The 15,553-nt window shown below is 39.7% G+C and overlaps 5 protein-coding genes and 2 non-coding genes across 8 annotated transcripts; 5 read left to right on the top strand and 2 right to left on the bottom strand.

Moving 5' to 3' along the window:
- Window positions 1-237: 237 nt before the first annotated feature.
- On the top strand, window positions 238-3,964 carry Stt3A (catalytic subunit 3A of the oligosaccharyltransferase complex). The gene is made up of 6 exons (XM_017166120.3): window positions 238-559; window positions 826-1,154; window positions 1,224-1,613; window positions 1,846-2,133; window positions 2,329-2,814; window positions 3,020-3,964. Exons 1-6 carry the CDS (start codon window positions 460-462, stop codon window positions 3,572-3,574), a joined length of 2,148 nt encoding a protein of 715 aa, XP_017021609.1. The 5' UTR covers window positions 238-459; the 3' UTR covers window positions 3,575-3,964.
- On the top strand, window positions 1,670-1,753 carry LOC121502171 (small nucleolar RNA Me28S-U3344). The gene has a single exon (XR_005990851.1). It is a non-coding gene; the product is annotated as a small nucleolar RNA Me28S-U3344 (small nucleolar RNA).
- Window positions 2,863-2,947, top strand: LOC121502176 (small nucleolar RNA Me28S-U3344). Its single transcript, XR_005990856.1, has one exon. It is a non-coding gene; the product is annotated as a small nucleolar RNA Me28S-U3344 (small nucleolar RNA).
- A 119-nt stretch (window positions 3,965-4,083) lies between the features above and the next one.
- Cbs (Cystathionine beta-synthase) lies at window positions 4,084-8,121 on the bottom strand. Its single transcript, XM_017166132.3, has 4 exons — window positions 7,964-8,121; window positions 5,814-6,038; window positions 4,708-5,749; window positions 4,084-4,647 (listed from the first exon to the last, which is right to left on the bottom strand). Exons 2-4 carry the CDS (start codon window positions 6,034-6,036, stop codon window positions 4,338-4,340), a joined length of 1,575 nt encoding a protein of 524 aa, XP_017021621.1. The 5' UTR covers window positions 6,037-6,038; window positions 7,964-8,121; the 3' UTR covers window positions 4,084-4,337.
- Window positions 8,122-8,972: 851 nt separating this feature from the next.
- Nubpl (NUBP iron-sulfur cluster assembly factor, mitochondrial) lies at window positions 8,973-10,082 on the top strand. The gene has a single exon (XM_017166121.3). The coding sequence runs from the start codon at window positions 9,064-9,066 to the stop codon at window positions 9,985-9,987; it is 924 nt and encodes a 307-aa protein (XP_017021610.1). The 5' UTR covers window positions 8,973-9,063; the 3' UTR covers window positions 9,988-10,082.
- Mgstl (Microsomal glutathione S-transferase-like) lies at window positions 10,065-12,130 on the bottom strand. 2 transcript variants are annotated; one of them, XM_017166123.3, is made up of 2 exons: window positions 11,967-12,130; window positions 10,065-10,491 (listed from the first exon to the last, which is right to left on the bottom strand). In XM_017166123.3, exons 1-2 carry the CDS (start codon window positions 12,093-12,095, stop codon window positions 10,165-10,167), a joined length of 456 nt encoding a protein of 151 aa, XP_017021612.1. In that variant the 5' UTR covers window positions 12,096-12,130; the 3' UTR covers window positions 10,065-10,164. The 2 variants fall into 2 exon arrangements, with proteins under 2 accessions (XP_017021612.1, XP_017021611.1); XM_017166122.3 differs by lacking the exon at window positions 11,967-12,130 and adding an exon at window positions 11,259-11,484.
- A 1,317-nt stretch (window positions 12,131-13,447) lies between these two features.
- On the top strand, window positions 13,448-15,435 carry LOC108074180 (uncharacterized). Its single transcript, XM_017166117.3, has 4 exons — window positions 13,448-13,668; window positions 13,845-13,992; window positions 14,467-14,590; window positions 14,958-15,435. The coding sequence occupies exons 1-4, from the start codon at window positions 13,448-13,450 to the stop codon at window positions 15,173-15,175; spliced, it is 711 nt and encodes a 236-aa protein (XP_017021606.2). The 3' UTR covers window positions 15,176-15,435.
- The last annotated feature ends 118 nt before the right edge of the window (window positions 15,436-15,553 follow it).

The raw sequence follows: 15,553 nt of genomic DNA, 5'->3' as shown, positions 1-15,553 counted from the left end.
AGGGATGGAGCGAAGCTTTAAAAGGGAGCGCAAAAACAGCTGGCAATGACAACAATAAGAGGAAGAACAGCCGGTTCGGCCTAAATGTTTTAAGTTAGTCACCCAACATTAGTTAGCCGATGGAAATGTTAATAACAAAAGCATGACTCAATAAAAAACCATGTTTTGGGAAGAATAGAAAAAAAAAGCCGCTGTCACCCGCTGACGATAGTTTTGTGCCATGAGGCGATAGTTCGATACCGATAAGTCAGCTCTCGAATTGCCACGGACTTGCAAGTTCTTTCGCGCATTATTTTTAACAATTTTTTCGAATAATAGTAACAATACACCTTGTGCAGTGATCCATAAATCGTAGTAGGCTTACGGAGAACCTAAAAAACCACAGACCGGTCTATTTCGTGTCTCTGAATTGGAATAAACAACGGCGAAAACGCCGGCAGGCGAGAGAGAAAAAAAGACATGACGGTTGACGTGGGCGGCGTCGCCAGGGGCCTGCTCACATGGGAGAAGCAGGAGCACCTAGTTAAACTGGCCATTCTAATTTTGGCGGCTGTTCTGTGTGAGTTGATTGGTCATATTTAGAATATTTGCTTTTGTTATTAAAATAAAAGCTAAAGAAAAAACCAATCTGATTCGTGAGCGTTCGGTATCGATATTTCCATCTAAAGATGGTATTTCCTGCAGCAGGTGTGTGTCTTTGCTAAGCGTCGCTTTCTGTAGTGAAAACACTCGCCTAAATATGAAATCGATATACCGATTGACACGAATTGGCCACCACTAGAATTAAATAAAACTCAATTTCCGTCTTTTCGATTTTAACTGCAGCATTCGCCACGCGCCTATTCTCCGTACTGCGATTTGAGAGTGTTATCCATGAGTTCGATCCGTACTTTAACTACCGCACCACTCGCTTCCTGGCCGAGCAGGGCTTTTACAAGTTCCACAATTGGTTCGATGACCGCGCCTGGTATCCCCTGGGCCGCATCATTGGCGGCACCATTTATCCCGGACTGATGGTAACCTCGGCGGCGCTATACCGCCTCATGTGGCTGCTTAATGTGACCATTGACATACGGAATGTGTGCGTCTTCCTGGCGCCCTTCTTCTCCTCGCTAACCACTCTGGTTACCTATGCCCTTACCAAGGAGATTCATGTGAGTTTTTAAGGTTATTTTTCCGCACGTGGTTTTTATTCTATACTTGTTTTCCTAACTCCCCTTTAGAGCACTGGCGCTGGACTGGTGGCCGCCGCTCTCATCTCCATTGTTCCTGGCTACATCTCCCGATCGGTGGCTGGATCGTATGACAATGAGGGTATCGCCATCTTTTGCATGCTCTTCACCTACTATCTGTGGATCAAGGCAGTGAAGACGGGCACCATCTTTTGGTCAGCAATGGCGGCATTGGCCTACTTTTACATGGTCTCTTCGTGGGGCGGCTATGTGTTTCTAATCAACCTCATACCCTTGCACGTTGTAGCCCTCATGATAACGGGCAGATTCTCGCACAGAATTTATATTGCCTATAGCACGCTCTATTGCGTGGGTACGATCCTGTCAATGCAGATTTCATTTGTGGGATTCCAGCCCATACAGAGCTCGGAGCATATGCTGGTAAGCTAACAAAAAATAGCTTTTCATTTACATTTTCGAAGGAATCACATATAGTGATCATTTTATGATGAATACTTTATTATATTCTTGATAGGAAGAGTATGAAACATAATGAGTACGAACAACCAAGCTGATTTGATCACTAAAAGTAGCTTTTTCTTCTTATTACCCCATCAAAAAACTTGTAAATATTATTATTATTAATTCCTAATAATTCCTTCACCCTCTTTAGGCCTTGGGAGTTTTTGGTCTTTGCCAGATTCACGCCTTTGTCGACTATCTGCGCTCGCGCATACCCAAAGAGCACTTTGATCTGCTCTTCAAGACCCTGATGTCCAGCCTACTCACTGTGGTGCTCGTTGTGGGCACTCTGCTGACCATTACCGGCAAGGTATCGCCTTGGACGGGTCGATTTTATTCACTGCTGGATCCGTCCTATGCCAAAAATCACATTCCAATTATTGCCTCTGTGTCGGAGCATCAGCCGACCTCCTGGTCATCCTTTTACTTTGATCTTCAGGTAAGCTTTTGTTGTTTTTCTTAGTATAATTTTACAGCCCGAAGATGAAAACTTTATAACGATGCGAATGAGTGTTGCGTCTTAATGCACTTGAATGATTACCTTGCACTTTGATCGCTGAGGCAAGGTCTATAATTCACTTGATTTTGATATATTTTTGCTTGTATTAAATATTATTTTATTTATCATTTCCAGATCCTGGTGTTTCTCTTTCCCGCCGGCCTGTACTTTTGCTTCTCCAAGCTAACCGACTCGAATATATTCATTATCTTGTACGGTGTCACCAGTATATACTTTGCCGGCGTTATGGTGCGTCTCATGCTGGTCCTTGCTCCCGTGATGTGTGTCCTGTCCGGCATTGCGGTATCGCATCTGTTGGCCAAATATATCAAGAGTGTGGATGCAGGCAGTTCGTCGTCAAAGCATGGCGGCGTCGAGAGCAAGCGGCAGCACAAAAAGATGGAACAACAGACGGGCGGTGTGAAGAGCGAGGTGGCCATTGGATTTGTGGGCATTATAACGCTGATGCTTATTGTCTATACCCTGCACTGCACGTGGGTTACCTCGGAGGCGTACTCCTCGCCTAGTATTGTGCTGAGCGCTCGATCGCACGACGGCGGTCGGATCATCTTTGATGACTTTCGCGAGGCCTACTACTGGCTACAGATGAATACACCGGAAGTGAGTATATATTGCCATTTATCATGGTTTATCCTTACTTATCTGGCTTGCCAAAATGATGACTACTTGTATAAATTCTTGATAGGAAGAGTATGAAACATAATGAGTACTAAACAAACTAGCTGACAAGGAAATGAACTAATAATTCCTTTCCTTTAGAAACTCGGTGACTAAACTATGTATTTCTTGTAATTATTTTCCTCAGGACGCTCGCATCATGTCCTGGTGGGATTATGGCTACCAAATAACAGCCATGGCCAATCGCACTATATTGGTGGACAACAATACTTGGAATAATACGCATATCTCACGCGTGGGTCAGGCCATGGCCTCGTCGGAGGAGAAGGCCTATGAGATAATGCGCGAACTGGATGTGGATTATGTCCTGGTTATCTTTGGCGGTCTCACTGGGTACTCCTCCGATGATATCAACAAGTTCCTGTGGATGGTACGCATTGGCGGCAGCACGGATCGCGGTGCCCATATTCGTGAAAAGGATTATTATGCGGCGAACGGAGAGTTCCGTGTGGACAAGGAGGGCTCGCCCACGCTCCTCAATTGCCTCATGTACAAGATGTGCTATTATCGCTTTGGCCAGATGTACACGGAGGGTGGCAAGGCCCAGGGCTATGATCGGGTGCGTGCTGCGGAAATTGGCAATAAGGACTTTGAGCTGGATGTCCTGGAGGAGGCCTATACCACGGAGCATTGGCTGGTGCGCATCTACAAGGTCAAGGATCTGCCAAATCGAGGGGTCTAAAGGATTTACGGAGTCGGAACAAACATTCCTGTGTGGGTCGAGCCATCTCTTTGAGAGCTGGAAGGAGATAACCTACGATTTTTCGATGTCACATCGATCTTCTATCTCTCTCCATTCTATGTTTGTACATTATAGTCCTCTGTCTCTCTCTCTCTCTCTCTCTCTCTCTCTCTATCTCCATCTCATCTCTATCTCTATCTCTATTTCGAATCCTTTGGGAATCTCTCTTGCTCACTGAGTATTAATTGTGGCTACTTGTAGCACACCTTTAGTTTTTGTACTTTTTTTTACTTTAATATATTTCTCAAGTGGAAAGTGAAACAAGAACACAAAATGTAAGCAAATCGAACGAAAAATATATATATATATATGAAAAAACTGATCAAATTACATTGATATTGTTTCGAATTTGTGGGTGGTTTTAAAGTTCATTTCAGATATAATTTAAATTTATAAATAAATAAAATTAGAAAAACGCTTAATTCTATCATAAAAAACACACTATAATATTCCGTATGTATAAGATATTTATTATCAAATAGATAAAATGCATGCAAATTGTTTACGCAAAATAACCTAATTCCACTAGAACACATTTCAATCTTTCTATTGATTTCCACTCAATGTTCTTATTACCAAAATAGTTTAAAAAATGTTAAAATAGTTTTAAAAAATGGAATTAGGCTATAAGTTTATGGTCGGTAGGTTAATTATTGATTTCGAGAATGGGTACCAACTCCATAAAGCTAATTCAATTAGCGTTTTAGTGGCCACTGCCATTTGTGGTGGTACCATTAGCCTTGGAGCTCTGATTTCCAGCGTCTGTGATAAAGGCAGTCACGTCCAGCTTGTTGGCCAGTGCCTTGACCTCCTCCTTGCCGGCGGCGTTCTTGCCCACAATCAACACAGTGGGATCCACCTCAAGGACGCGGGCCAGCTTGCCCAGAATCTCGGATTCATTCAGACGAATCACGCGCTTATTAAGTGCCTTAATTGCGGGATCCGTGGGCTGGCGGTTCATGCTCACGATCTGAGTGATTAACGTTTCCTGGCCAACCACGCCCAAAATGGAACTATGCGGGAAATAAGAACCCATATATACATGTTTCAATTCCAACCAATATAATCCTTACCCATCTTCGCTATCCACCACGGCCAGTTGGTCCACGCGATGTTGCTTCATCTGGGCTACGGCCTCTCCCACAGTAGCATCCGACTTGAGAATTACCGGCGGCACAGGAAGCTGCAGCTTCTGGATAGTTAGATTCCACCACCAGTGGCCATGCTCGTTAACCGACTCCTTGAAGCCACGGGCCTCCATCCAGTTGTCCGACACAAACTTGGTCATATAGTTGCGAATGCCATCGGGCAGAATGACCACGCAACGTTGGCCCTTCTTCAGTTTGCGAGCATGCTGGAGGGCAGCGTGCATTGCACCGCCGCTAGATCCGCCGCACAGGAGACCCTCCTCGGCATTCAAACGCCGGCTCATGGGGAAACAATCGGGATCACCGATCTTTGTCCACACATCGACCACACTGTCATCGAAGACGGTGGGCGGAAAGTCGTAGCCAATACCCTCGACCTCATAAAATTGCACGTCGCTCTTGTTGAGCTCCTTGGGACGGGCCAGGACCGAACCAAAGGGATCCACGCCCACAATTTGACAGTTGGGAGCCTGCTCCTTAATTTTCCTGCCAATGCCGCTGATTGTGCCCGCCGTTCCGGCCGAGACCACAATCATATCCACCTGATTGTCCAACTGCCACAAGATCTCGGCAGCGGTGCCGTCATAGTGTGCCAAAGGATTGCCCGCATTCCGATACTGATCCAGGACAATGGAATTGGGCGTTTCCCTTTGCAGCTGCTGGGCCACATAGATCAGGCCCTCGGGTGAATCGTAGGCAGCCTCCGTTGGTGTACGAATGATCTTGGCACCGAGAGTACGCAGTGCCGATACCTTTTCATTGGACATCTTCTCCGGCATCACAATGATGCACTTGTAACCCTTGACGGCACAGGCCATAGCCAGTCCGATGCCTGTGTTTCCAGAAGTTGGCTCGATAATCGTGAATCCTGGCTTGAGGAGACCCTTTTCCTCGGCATCCTGCACCATGCGATAGCCAATGCGATCCTTGACCGATCCACCGGGATTAAGAAACTCGCATTTGGCATCTGTCAGAGAAAATAACAAACTTTATAAAGTACTCTTGCGCTATTCTTACAATTTTAAACTTACACATCTCACACTCGATTCCCTCGCTGGCGGGGATATTATTTAGTCTAACCAAGGGAGTGCATCCAATCACCTCGAGGATGTTTGGTGTGATCTGTTGCCGGTGCGCAATGCCCCGCTGCGTGTGGGGCGACTTCTCGGTGGTTCCCAAATGCCATTTGCATTTCGAAGGCTTTCCGGGATCGATGAAGTCGGCGGGCCTTTCGTAGGGTTTCGGCTGTGGCATTTCTGAAAGAGATAGATGATAAATTGCACAGAAAATATATAGTAAACGTTGATATATCAATATTTTTAATAATGGAAAATATAACATTTTAAGTTTAACTAACATTGTTATCAATAAGTTTAAGAAATATCATTTTTCCCGATAATATCTGATAAATCCAAAATAATATCGATTTTGTATATCGCAACATTAAAATATCGATTCTTCTTAGCTTTAGATGTCGATAAAATATCAATATATCGAACATATTTGCGGCCTTGTGGATTGGTAACAGTACACATTTGTTGCTAGTTATTTAAATACCTGCAAATATCTACAAAGTTTAGTGATTTATCTCTCACAAATTTATATATTTTCAAAATTTAAATTAATGAAAATTGAATAATATAAAAAAATAACTCGAAAAACATTTGAGTTTTGTAATCTGCGCTGACCTGCGTGTTTATTCACAATATTCGAATCGCCAGATGGTGCAGTTAGACCTCAGACCTTATCGCTTCAGATTTTGGAATAGGAATTAAAGTATGAATCGGAATCGGAATTGAAATATATATTTTTTGTTGTCTCATTCTGCGCTGCTGTTATTTTCGTATTGCCTCTGATTATAATTTGATCGAAAGCGAAAAGGTCGAGCATGCTTTTAAAACGATGACGTGCAAAAGTGGTTTGAGAGGAAAACAATTAGCAACTTGGAAGCAACACAAGCTGCTTTATTCTCAGATAAAGGTATTTATAAACTTATTTTTGTAATATTATATTTTAATATTTTTTATTTCTGGTTGTAGCCATGAGAGAAACTGATAGAGCCGTATGACGTGCTTATTTGATTATTATAAATCCCAAGGTCTTCCTTATCGACACCAATTGGGGGAAAGTTCAAAAATGGCGAGATCAGCGAAGAATGTGATTATATAATTAACCAGATTCTGGGGAAATTTCAAAGTTCCTGATTAAATTTTATTGAAGTTTTGTGAAGTGATTTTGTTTGTTATCCTAGAACAAATACTTTTTTATTTATCTTTTATATTGATCAGGCAAGTGAACCCTCAAAAAATTGGTCAACAAACGGTAGTTGCGTGAATATACATATTAGATAAGGTTTCCAGGTGGCACTGATTGATACCGTTGGACACGCCGCTTGAAGTTGCTGGTCTGCTAAGCACACTCAAATAAGGGACTATAATATAAACATAAACGTACACACATTTTGATATCCGTTACCTTTATTTAGTATAATAAATAAGGTTACTTGGATAGGTCGGAAACATTACACGGTCCGATTCTACCAGGACTTTTTACTGCTCTCTCTCTCTCTCTCTCTTGTTTATCTATTCCCCTTTCGTTTCTACGGCACATGTTTACACACACACAAAAGTTATTTCTATTCTTAAGCAAACTATCTTAAAATTTTTTTGTCTCTTCTTAACTCAACCGCATATTTTTCACATAATTTTTAACTTCTCCTTTAACTTCCTTTCTTCTCCACCAAGAGAAAGAGAGAGGGATAGAGAGAGAGGATAAAAGGAGGACTTGGAGTTGCACATAGCGATTCTAGCTGGACTTTTTACTGCTCTCTCTCTCTTGTTTATCTATTTTCCGTTTCTACGGCAGATGTTTACACACACAAAGGTATTTCTATTCGCAAAGCAAACTACGAAATAGCAAAACATCGCGCCGCGAAAAAAAAAACGCAAAACAACAAAAAATAGACAAAGCACATGTGTTTTTTCTTTCCTATTTCACACATGTACTTATGTACATATGTATTTATTAGGGTTAAAAGAGCCGGTCGGCATTTAAATGCATTAAAAAAAGACAAGGAAATGCCACAATTTGTGGCCAAAAGGACACAGGAACTTAGTTGGGAAGTTGTTTTCTATTTAAATATTTAATCAATCTTTTTAGCCACAGTTCAAAGAATACTTACTAGTGCTTAAATGTGATGTTTTTTTAAAAGCGAAACAGCAACGAACACGAAGGAGCCACAACTGCGAGAAGCAAAAGCCACGATGCTGCCACAGACAGTAAAAGCAACGTTGCTCCCCGGCGCTGGGGGGCCGGGGCCCAACTCTGTGAACGCCGGCAGAGACAGTCGCAGCGCACAGTGGGCACAGATCGTTTTCAAGCTATTATTAAGTACATATTGTCGAAAATTATTGATATTTGTTTAACTTAAAATAATTAGTTCTAAATAATTATTTAATAATTGTTATAGAATTAATTTCGAATTTTTGTGTTATATTTTTATGGCCAGAAAATCAGGGCTAAAGCCACTCCGTGTGGCTAGAGAGGGAGAGAGCGCAAAAGCCGGACCGGTTATCGCTCTAACGGTCTCTCTCACATTGGGATTTGCCTCTGCACTGTGGGATTAAATGGAAAGTTTAGTAAAATCTTTTTTAAAGAAAAAAATATATTTATTTTTAAATTAAAATAAAAAAATATAAATAATAAAAATAATATATAAAAATATTCCATGTATTATTAATTTTATATTTTTTAGTTACATTTTCTAGGTTTTATAGTTGACTTGAAAAATATAAGAAACCTAATATATCCTAAACCCAAATCATGGCTTCTTTTATGTAAATTTTCAAAATAAAAAATATTTTAAAATTCAAATGTTTTAAAATTTACAAAATTCTATATTGCTTAAAATGGATGCACCTGTTTTACATTGCAGTGTAGAAAGAGGGGATCAGGAGTTTTGCTAGTGATGATAGAACATCGATAGGCAGAAATCGAACCAAATAAATCCGTTTTTTATTTGAAATTAAGTAATTACTTAGATCAGTTTTCATATTTTTGTTAAAAAGTGACCAACTTGTCAAAGAATAACTAAAGAAAACAAGGACAATGAGAGCTTTTGCAATATTAAATGCTAACTCAAAATGCTTTAGCCACCAACAGATGTGGTTATTTAACAAACGGTCACACTTCCTTGTACACAGCTTTGTTTTTGTTTACATCTTTTATAAGAGCCTTAAGATCTATTTATTATTGATTTCTAATAGTTATTAGCACGCAGCCATGCTGCATCCTTTGGTTCGCGTCAGCCGCTTGTTGCGGCGTTTCTATGGAACGAAACTAAGCGATCACCAGGCGGCACTGATGGCGCGCGGATTGCCCAAAAGAGAGCCCATTAGCGGCGTCCAGGACATCATTGTGGTGGCCTCCGGTAAGGGCGGCGTGGGAAAGAGCACCGTCGCCGCAAACTTCGCCTGCAGCCTGGCCAGACTGGGCAAGCGGGTGGGCCTGTTGGACGCGGATATCTTTGGCCCCAGCATACCGCTGCTGATGAATGTGCACAGCGAGCCGCTGGTGAACGATCGAAACAACCTGATGATTCCGCCGCAGAACTACAATGTCAAGTGCCTGTCGATGGGCATGCTTACGCCACCGGATGGCTCCATCATTTGGCGCGGCCCATTGGTAATGTCCGCCGTTCAGCGGCTTTTAAAGGGCGCCGAATGGGGACCGCTGGATGTTCTCGTTGTGGACACACCGCCGGGCACGGGCGATGTCCATCTGTCGCTGTCCCAGCATGCACCCATCACGGGCGTCATCTTGGTTAGTACACCGCACACGGCAGCCGTCCAGGTGACCGTCCGCGGTGCCAAAATGTACGAGAAGCTGGGCGTACCCATCTTTGGTCTGGTGGAGAATATGCGGTACTCCATCTGCGAGAACTGCAGTCAGCGCATGGAGTTTTTCAAGGACAGCACTTGTGCCCGCTCCCAAGAGGCACTGCCGCGTAAGCTCATCTCCCTACCCCTCGACCCGCACATAGCCGAGTGCTGTGAGACTGGTGTTCCGGTGGTCATCAAGCATCCCGACAGCGACTACTCCAAACTCTTCACTCAGCTGGCTGGGGACATTACAGATATTCTGGATAAGCAACCAAAGGTAGCCGACAAGGATAAGGCAACGGGTGGTGGGAACTCTGAAGGCTGACTCTAAATATTTTTGTTAATTGTTACAATTTGAGTCGACTTTACATTTATTTTATAAATAAAACTCACATCAGCCAATGATCTTACTGAACAAGAGCCAAAGCCTTTTATATTTTCAAAATTATATAAACAAATTGAAATTATTCTGGAATTTTAAGGACTATACTATTTTTCTTATTTAGAAAGCAGCCGACAGTACGACCTGGAGAGCCATGTAGACGGTGGCACCCAGAGCCACAAAGAAGGCAAGTGCACGGGATGGCTGGGGAACAACGACCACGGCGTACACCAAGGTGTGCACAATGCGGGAGATACCCACGGCGCGGAAAAGGTTGATGGCCAGCCAGGCGGAGGGATTTGTCAGCACGTACAGAAGACCGATGGCGAAGAAGGGAAGAATGTTCTCCAGATCGTTGCGGTGGGCCCGACGCACACGCTCTACATTAGGATCATCGAACTTGACCTTCAGCTTGGGGGACATAAGATCCTCAGGGTTGGCAAAGGTCTGAAAAGTGAAGAGAAAGCGATTTAAAATAAAATATATTTTTATTTTATTTATTTAAATGGTAAGAGAATGTATAATAAGAATTATAATTCAAAACCTTAATTTTTTATAATGTGAAATTTGTAAAAGCAGTTAAATTAATTAAATTATAAATTAATTGCTGTTCAACCTATATTACAAATTATATGAAATTGAATTAATGTTGTATATTTGAAGTTGATATTTGAAATGTCATGGTGATAACTGATATGTTACCTTAAATAGCTTGAAGTTCCCTTGTACCTAAATCACCAAAACTGGCTGATAAAGATAACAATATTAAACTCTGCAAATCAAAGTTTTCTATAACTATAACTAACTCTGAAAACAGGTTTATACATACATATATGTACATATTTTAATAGCCCAATTTCACTGGCATACTTTTTAAACAGATGTGACATTTGCAAATTTTAATCATTAGCAAAAATGTACAGTCCAAAATAAAAGCAGGTATATTGAATGGCAGGTATATATAATGGTTTTGAATATTAAACATTATACATACATATGTATATTAACATAAGATTAAATTACATAATATCCCATTAATAAATATAAATGGCACTTTCACCACAACGAGGAAGAATTGAGTCAGTTTAACTAGACTATTTGGCTAAGTGCTTAACCCCAAAGTTCATCAACTAGTTTTTGTCGAATTAGTCGAGGTATTTGAGACTTTGACCCCACTGTACTCGCTCTTGCCCTCTCCTCCTCCTCCTTCTCACCTTTGTCTTGAAACGCTGGACAGCGGTCAGCAGGCTCATGAGCAGCATTTTGATCACCAGCACTCCTACCCAGAAAACGAAGCTTTTGAAGACGGGATTTGTGAGGCTGAGTAGTTCCACGGGGCTGGCCATTTTAGCTGTTGTTTTACGTAGGATCTATTAAATTTCTTCGGTCTCCCGGTGTTTTTTCAGTTTTTCAATCGTGGAAGTGAAAAAAACTAGTGAGCTTTGCCAGCGTCTGCTCTCTTTTTATATACCGCACACCCTCTGGAGGCTCTCTCAGCCTCGCTCTTGCGATATTGCCGGCATATCAACTGCTCTCACGTTGGGATTCTCTCTATTTCTCTCTCCCTCTAACTCATGCTGGAAAAGTGTCAAGTCATTCTGAGGCAGCGAATTGCCCAAACTAATAGTATATGTATTTTCTGCAACAGATATGAATTCTATAAAATATTAAAAATAAATACTTAAAAACCCTAAAAATGCTGTTTAATAAATTCTTAACAAGTTATGGAAATTTTGTTAAGCCCCATTAAATTAATTTTTTAAGTCATAGCTTGGGTTCATATTTGACTAACCGTGAACGTATTTAGAAATCATACATGGTAACGCCGTTTATCTGTAGATTTCATGTAAATAATTATATACATGTAGAATCTACTTTGTAGATACTTAAAAAAACGTATCAATAGTTGAAAGATAACTTACGGCCGTAATAAAGCGCATCAGACCCGTATAAATGCCTGCAGCAAAGATTTTTAGCACCAATATAGCGGTCCATCCCAAGTAGGTACGGAACACCTGATTTTCAAAGGAAATCAACCCGATATCTAGCATTTTGAGAGCTACAAGTGCACTTCTGTACTGCGAAAAGGTTGTAATCGGCAATAGAATAAATACCGGTGAAACTTATTAGACATAATACACTACAAAAAATGTCATAATAATATTAAAATTCTATTATATTCAAGTAAATTTTGCAAATTCAAAACTTTTTGGCATTCACAACATAGCAAAATACATAGGTGACGAAGAGAAAGTTTTACAAAGGTTAAAATATAAACTCAAATGTATTTAATAAAAATTTCAATATTTAAAAAATTGAAATTTTTAAGGTATTCAAAAGGGAATCTACAGATTTTGGAAATATTTTTTTAATTTCCTAGAGTGTTTTCTAGACCCCAAGGCAATTTTTGAAAGTTCTGTAAATATATTTTCTGCATTTCTGGGCTGACTTTACATTTTATACCGGTTTAAAAAAATTATTGTAATCAAGAAAAAAAAAAACTAACATGCGGAAATCGATGTTTGTTTACCCTTACAGTTTAATGGTCCATCGGTTTTGTCTAAAAACTACATTTTAAACGTTTCGACTTATATGTACATATATAGTAAATCTGCAAAGTTTCATTCAAAAGGACATGGCTAGATCTAGTCTGCTGTTGATGTTAAGAATATGTTTAATTTTTGGGATCGAAAATGACTTCTTTACTGCCGGATAACCTTTTAACTCAAGTAAAAAATATTAAGAAAAAGGGTATATATAATAGAGTTTAGTCTTTTAACACACTAAGCTTTGGGTGTCAGTCGAGTGCACTCGATTATAGCTCTCTTACTTGTTTCTATGTTGTTGTTGTTGTTAAGAGCTGATGATTTACATTAAATGGATCCATAAAAGCAAACAAATTGCCGGTAATTACAGTCAAATTGCAAAAACAAAGTACTTTGCAAAGCTTTCAATACGATTTCGTTCTAGAAATCTATTCACTCTTTGCACTAGCAAACTTTGTAAACCAAAATGAAAATCTAGTATAAATAGTAAGAAATGAAACTATGGATTAATCGCACAGGTCACGCGATAAGAGGGCTAAGTATAGATTGATGTACAAATATACGTACATACATATATGGTTGTATCATATCAGCAGGTGCCTTAAACTGATAAGACACATTCGTAAATCCCCCATTAAACTGAAAAATTGAATAGGAGTCACTTAATTTAATTTAACTTAATTTGTTTTTACTTGATGACCGACCCTGATTTAATGAAATGATTTTCCCCCAATGATTCCGATCTATTTTTCATTATTTGTACCCTTTTGTTGCTAACTAGAAATTAGCGACTTAACCCGCTGGCCCCATTTCCACCGATCTTGGACACAACCTTCTGGGGGCTAAATGCAATCACAATGATGCCACAGGGGACCCGGGGACGGGCCCTGGGACCGCCGCCACTCAATCATGCTGCAAGGGATGGGGCCTGGGCCTCAAGTGCAGTTTACAGAGGAACAATTCAGACTCAGATACTGAAATTCCGAATGGGAGAATCCGAGGCGGCGGGCGGTCCCAAACAACAGATGCGAGGAGAGCCCATAAACAGAGATGGAAAAATGAAAAGCCTATTTCCTAAGTGTAATTAATTAATTTCAGTAGCTGCTGCTGCTGCGCTGCAGACTGCAGAATTTGCATGGCATCCATCATTCCATATCCCACATCCATCTGGCGGCATCGTTCATTCGAATCAGTTTATCTTGCGCTGTCGCCGTGTGCACGTTTCAATCCCATAATATCGGAAATTATTCGTAGAATCGTTCAATATATATTTTTTTTTGGGGTTACAAAAACTTTAAAACTGGACAACATTTTTGAGGATTGTCAGCAGCGGCAGCAGTTTCACAAAATGTCTCACGGCGAACGAAAAGGTCGCCTCAATGTGGTCAAGTTCCTGGAGTTGGTAAAGCGTAGTTCTAAATAATATATATATATTTTTTTAGTGATTGAATTTTTAGTGAAAAAATGAAGATATGTACAAAAGATTGAGGATTTGAATGATACTCTAAAAAAGTCTTTTCAGACATTGAATTCTAAGATTTTCCAGGAGGTAAAAGAGACTTTAATAGGGTTATATTTCTTAATGTCTCTTTGTAAATAAGTTTAAAACCCACGTTTAAAACTTCAACTTGTAGCACTTCAGGTAGTTATTTTATCGTTAAATCGATTTTTTAAGGTTTTATAAAAATCTAGGAAAATATACAAATATATCTTAATGGTTTTTATGTATAGATTAAAGTCCTACTATATACCTAAAGCGAAGTTTATAGTTTTAGAAATTTGTCTTTCTTTCTTTCCTAATTTTATAATTTTTAAATTTTTTAAACTCTTAAGATTTTTATAATATTTATACGCTTTAAATATCTTTCTCCTCTAGGGCTTTGCTGTAGCTTGTTTAGTGCTACATTTCTATAGCTTTAATGATCGGGATATAATGACATCGTTTCTGGCCACAGGCACCTTTACGGGTTATATCATAGTTGTGATTGGAGTATTTGCGGGTGAGTCCTAATAAGAGAGTGCTTTGAGAATTACAAAAATATATAAATAACAATATATTATTATATATGTAGACCAAACCAATTAAATTAAACATGAATGACAAATTTACAAAATAATTTTTGCTGCATACTTTTTGGCAACTTTAAAATTGATTTAAAACCTTTGGATGTTTAAGTCAAGTTTTTTTATTCTGAATTATGACACATTTGTTATGTTTTGTTAAATATCCAACATCCATTTATTATATCGCTGTTTAATACGTTTTAAAAAAAAATTATAAAAATACTTTTTCCAAAACAGTTTAAAGTACAGTACATTCCCAGTAGAATACCTAATGTACATATCGATATTATCTCTAAATTCCAGGCGTCTTAATGCGTGCGCCCATACACAAGCGCATCGATATTTTCTTCAGTGTCCTGGGCTGCACTCTTTTTGTGGCCAGCGGTGTGTTCATCATCGAAGCCTGGGAGTTTTCGTTCAGAACCCGGACCCGGGACTTGGCGTTAATCAAGGCCTCGCTATCCATCGTGAATGGTGTACTCTTTGGATTCGATGCCGTCTTTACATTTCGCGACAAGTGAGAGATCAAGAGAGTCAAGGAAGAAGGAAACCGGCCTAATCATTTATCATTCAAAAAACAAAAATCCCATCTCCAATATCCCTAAAGCTATAATTTTCAAGTTTGGAATAACTACTTGAGGGAGAGCTTCTTTTAATGCATTTAATAGTTGTAAGTCTAATCTTCTATTTATTATTTGGAAAACCACATACAACAGCTGTTTAACGTTAATATATTTATATATTTAAGCATATCCTTTTTTTTTTTTTGTTTTTGTATCAATAAAAATTAATTCTCACATCAATCTTTCAGTAATTTTATGTAGAGAAAAGGGTTGAAATATATTTAAATACCTTTGTTTACCATTCTAAGACCGCAAAGGAAAAAAGATAAACTTGAA

This window comes from Drosophila kikkawai, chromosome X, assembly GCF_030179895.1.
Source record: "Drosophila kikkawai strain 14028-0561.14 chromosome X, DkikHiC1v2, whole genome shotgun sequence".
In the NCBI taxonomy this organism is placed as follows: Eukaryota; Metazoa; Arthropoda; class Insecta; order Diptera; family Drosophilidae; genus Drosophila; species Drosophila kikkawai.
This window is presented reverse-complemented; position numbering and strand designations above follow the sequence as displayed.

What these genes read in the sequence shown, in the direction of transcription:
- Mgstl (XM_017166122.3), bottom strand. Translation starts at nt 11,390, where the DNA reads ATGGCCAGCCCCGTGGAACTACTCAGCCTCACAAATCCCGTCTTCAAA. An exon ending in TCCAGCGTTTCAAGACAAAG is followed by an intron (nt 10,492 to 11,258) that starts GTGAGAAGGAGG and finishes TTCACTTTTCAG; the next exon opens with ACCTTTGCCAACCCTGAGGA.
- LOC108074180 (XM_017166117.3), top strand. Translation starts at nt 13,448, where the DNA reads ATGATGCCACAGGGGACCCGGGGACGGGCCCTGGGACCGCCGCCACTC. An exon ending in TGGTCAAGTTCCTGGAGTTG is followed by an intron (nt 13,993 to 14,466) that starts GTAAAGCGTAGT and finishes TTTCTCCTCTAG; the next exon opens with GGCTTTGCTGTAGCTTGTTT. An exon ending in TGTGATTGGAGTATTTGCGG is followed by an intron (nt 14,591 to 14,957) that starts GTGAGTCCTAAT and finishes TCTAAATTCCAG; the next exon opens with GCGTCTTAATGCGTGCGCCC.
- Stt3A (XM_017166120.3), top strand. Translation starts at nt 460, where the DNA reads ATGACGGTTGACGTGGGCGGCGTCGCCAGGGGCCTGCTCACATGGGAG. An exon ending in AATTTTGGCGGCTGTTCTGT is followed by an intron (nt 560 to 825) that starts GTGAGTTGATTG and finishes TTTTAACTGCAG; the next exon opens with CATTCGCCACGCGCCTATTC. An exon ending in CCTTTTACTTTGATCTTCAG is followed by an intron (nt 2,134 to 2,328) that starts GTAAGCTTTTGT and finishes TATCATTTCCAG; the next exon opens with ATCCTGGTGTTTCTCTTTCC.
- Cbs (XM_017166132.3), bottom strand. Translation starts at nt 6,036, where the DNA reads ATGCCACAGCCGAAACCCTACGAAAGGCCCGCCGACTTCATCGATCCC. An exon ending in GGGAATCGAGTGTGAGATGT is followed by an intron (nt 5,750 to 5,813) that starts GTAAGTTTAAAA and finishes TTTCTCTGACAG; the next exon opens with ATGCCAAATGCGAGTTTCTT. An exon ending in GTGGTGGATAGCGAAGATGG is followed by an intron (nt 4,648 to 4,707) that starts GTAAGGATTATA and finishes TTTCCCGCATAG; the next exon opens with TTCCATTTTGGGCGTGGTTG.
- Nubpl (XM_017166121.3), top strand. Translation starts at nt 9,064, where the DNA reads ATGCTGCATCCTTTGGTTCGCGTCAGCCGCTTGTTGCGGCGTTTCTAT.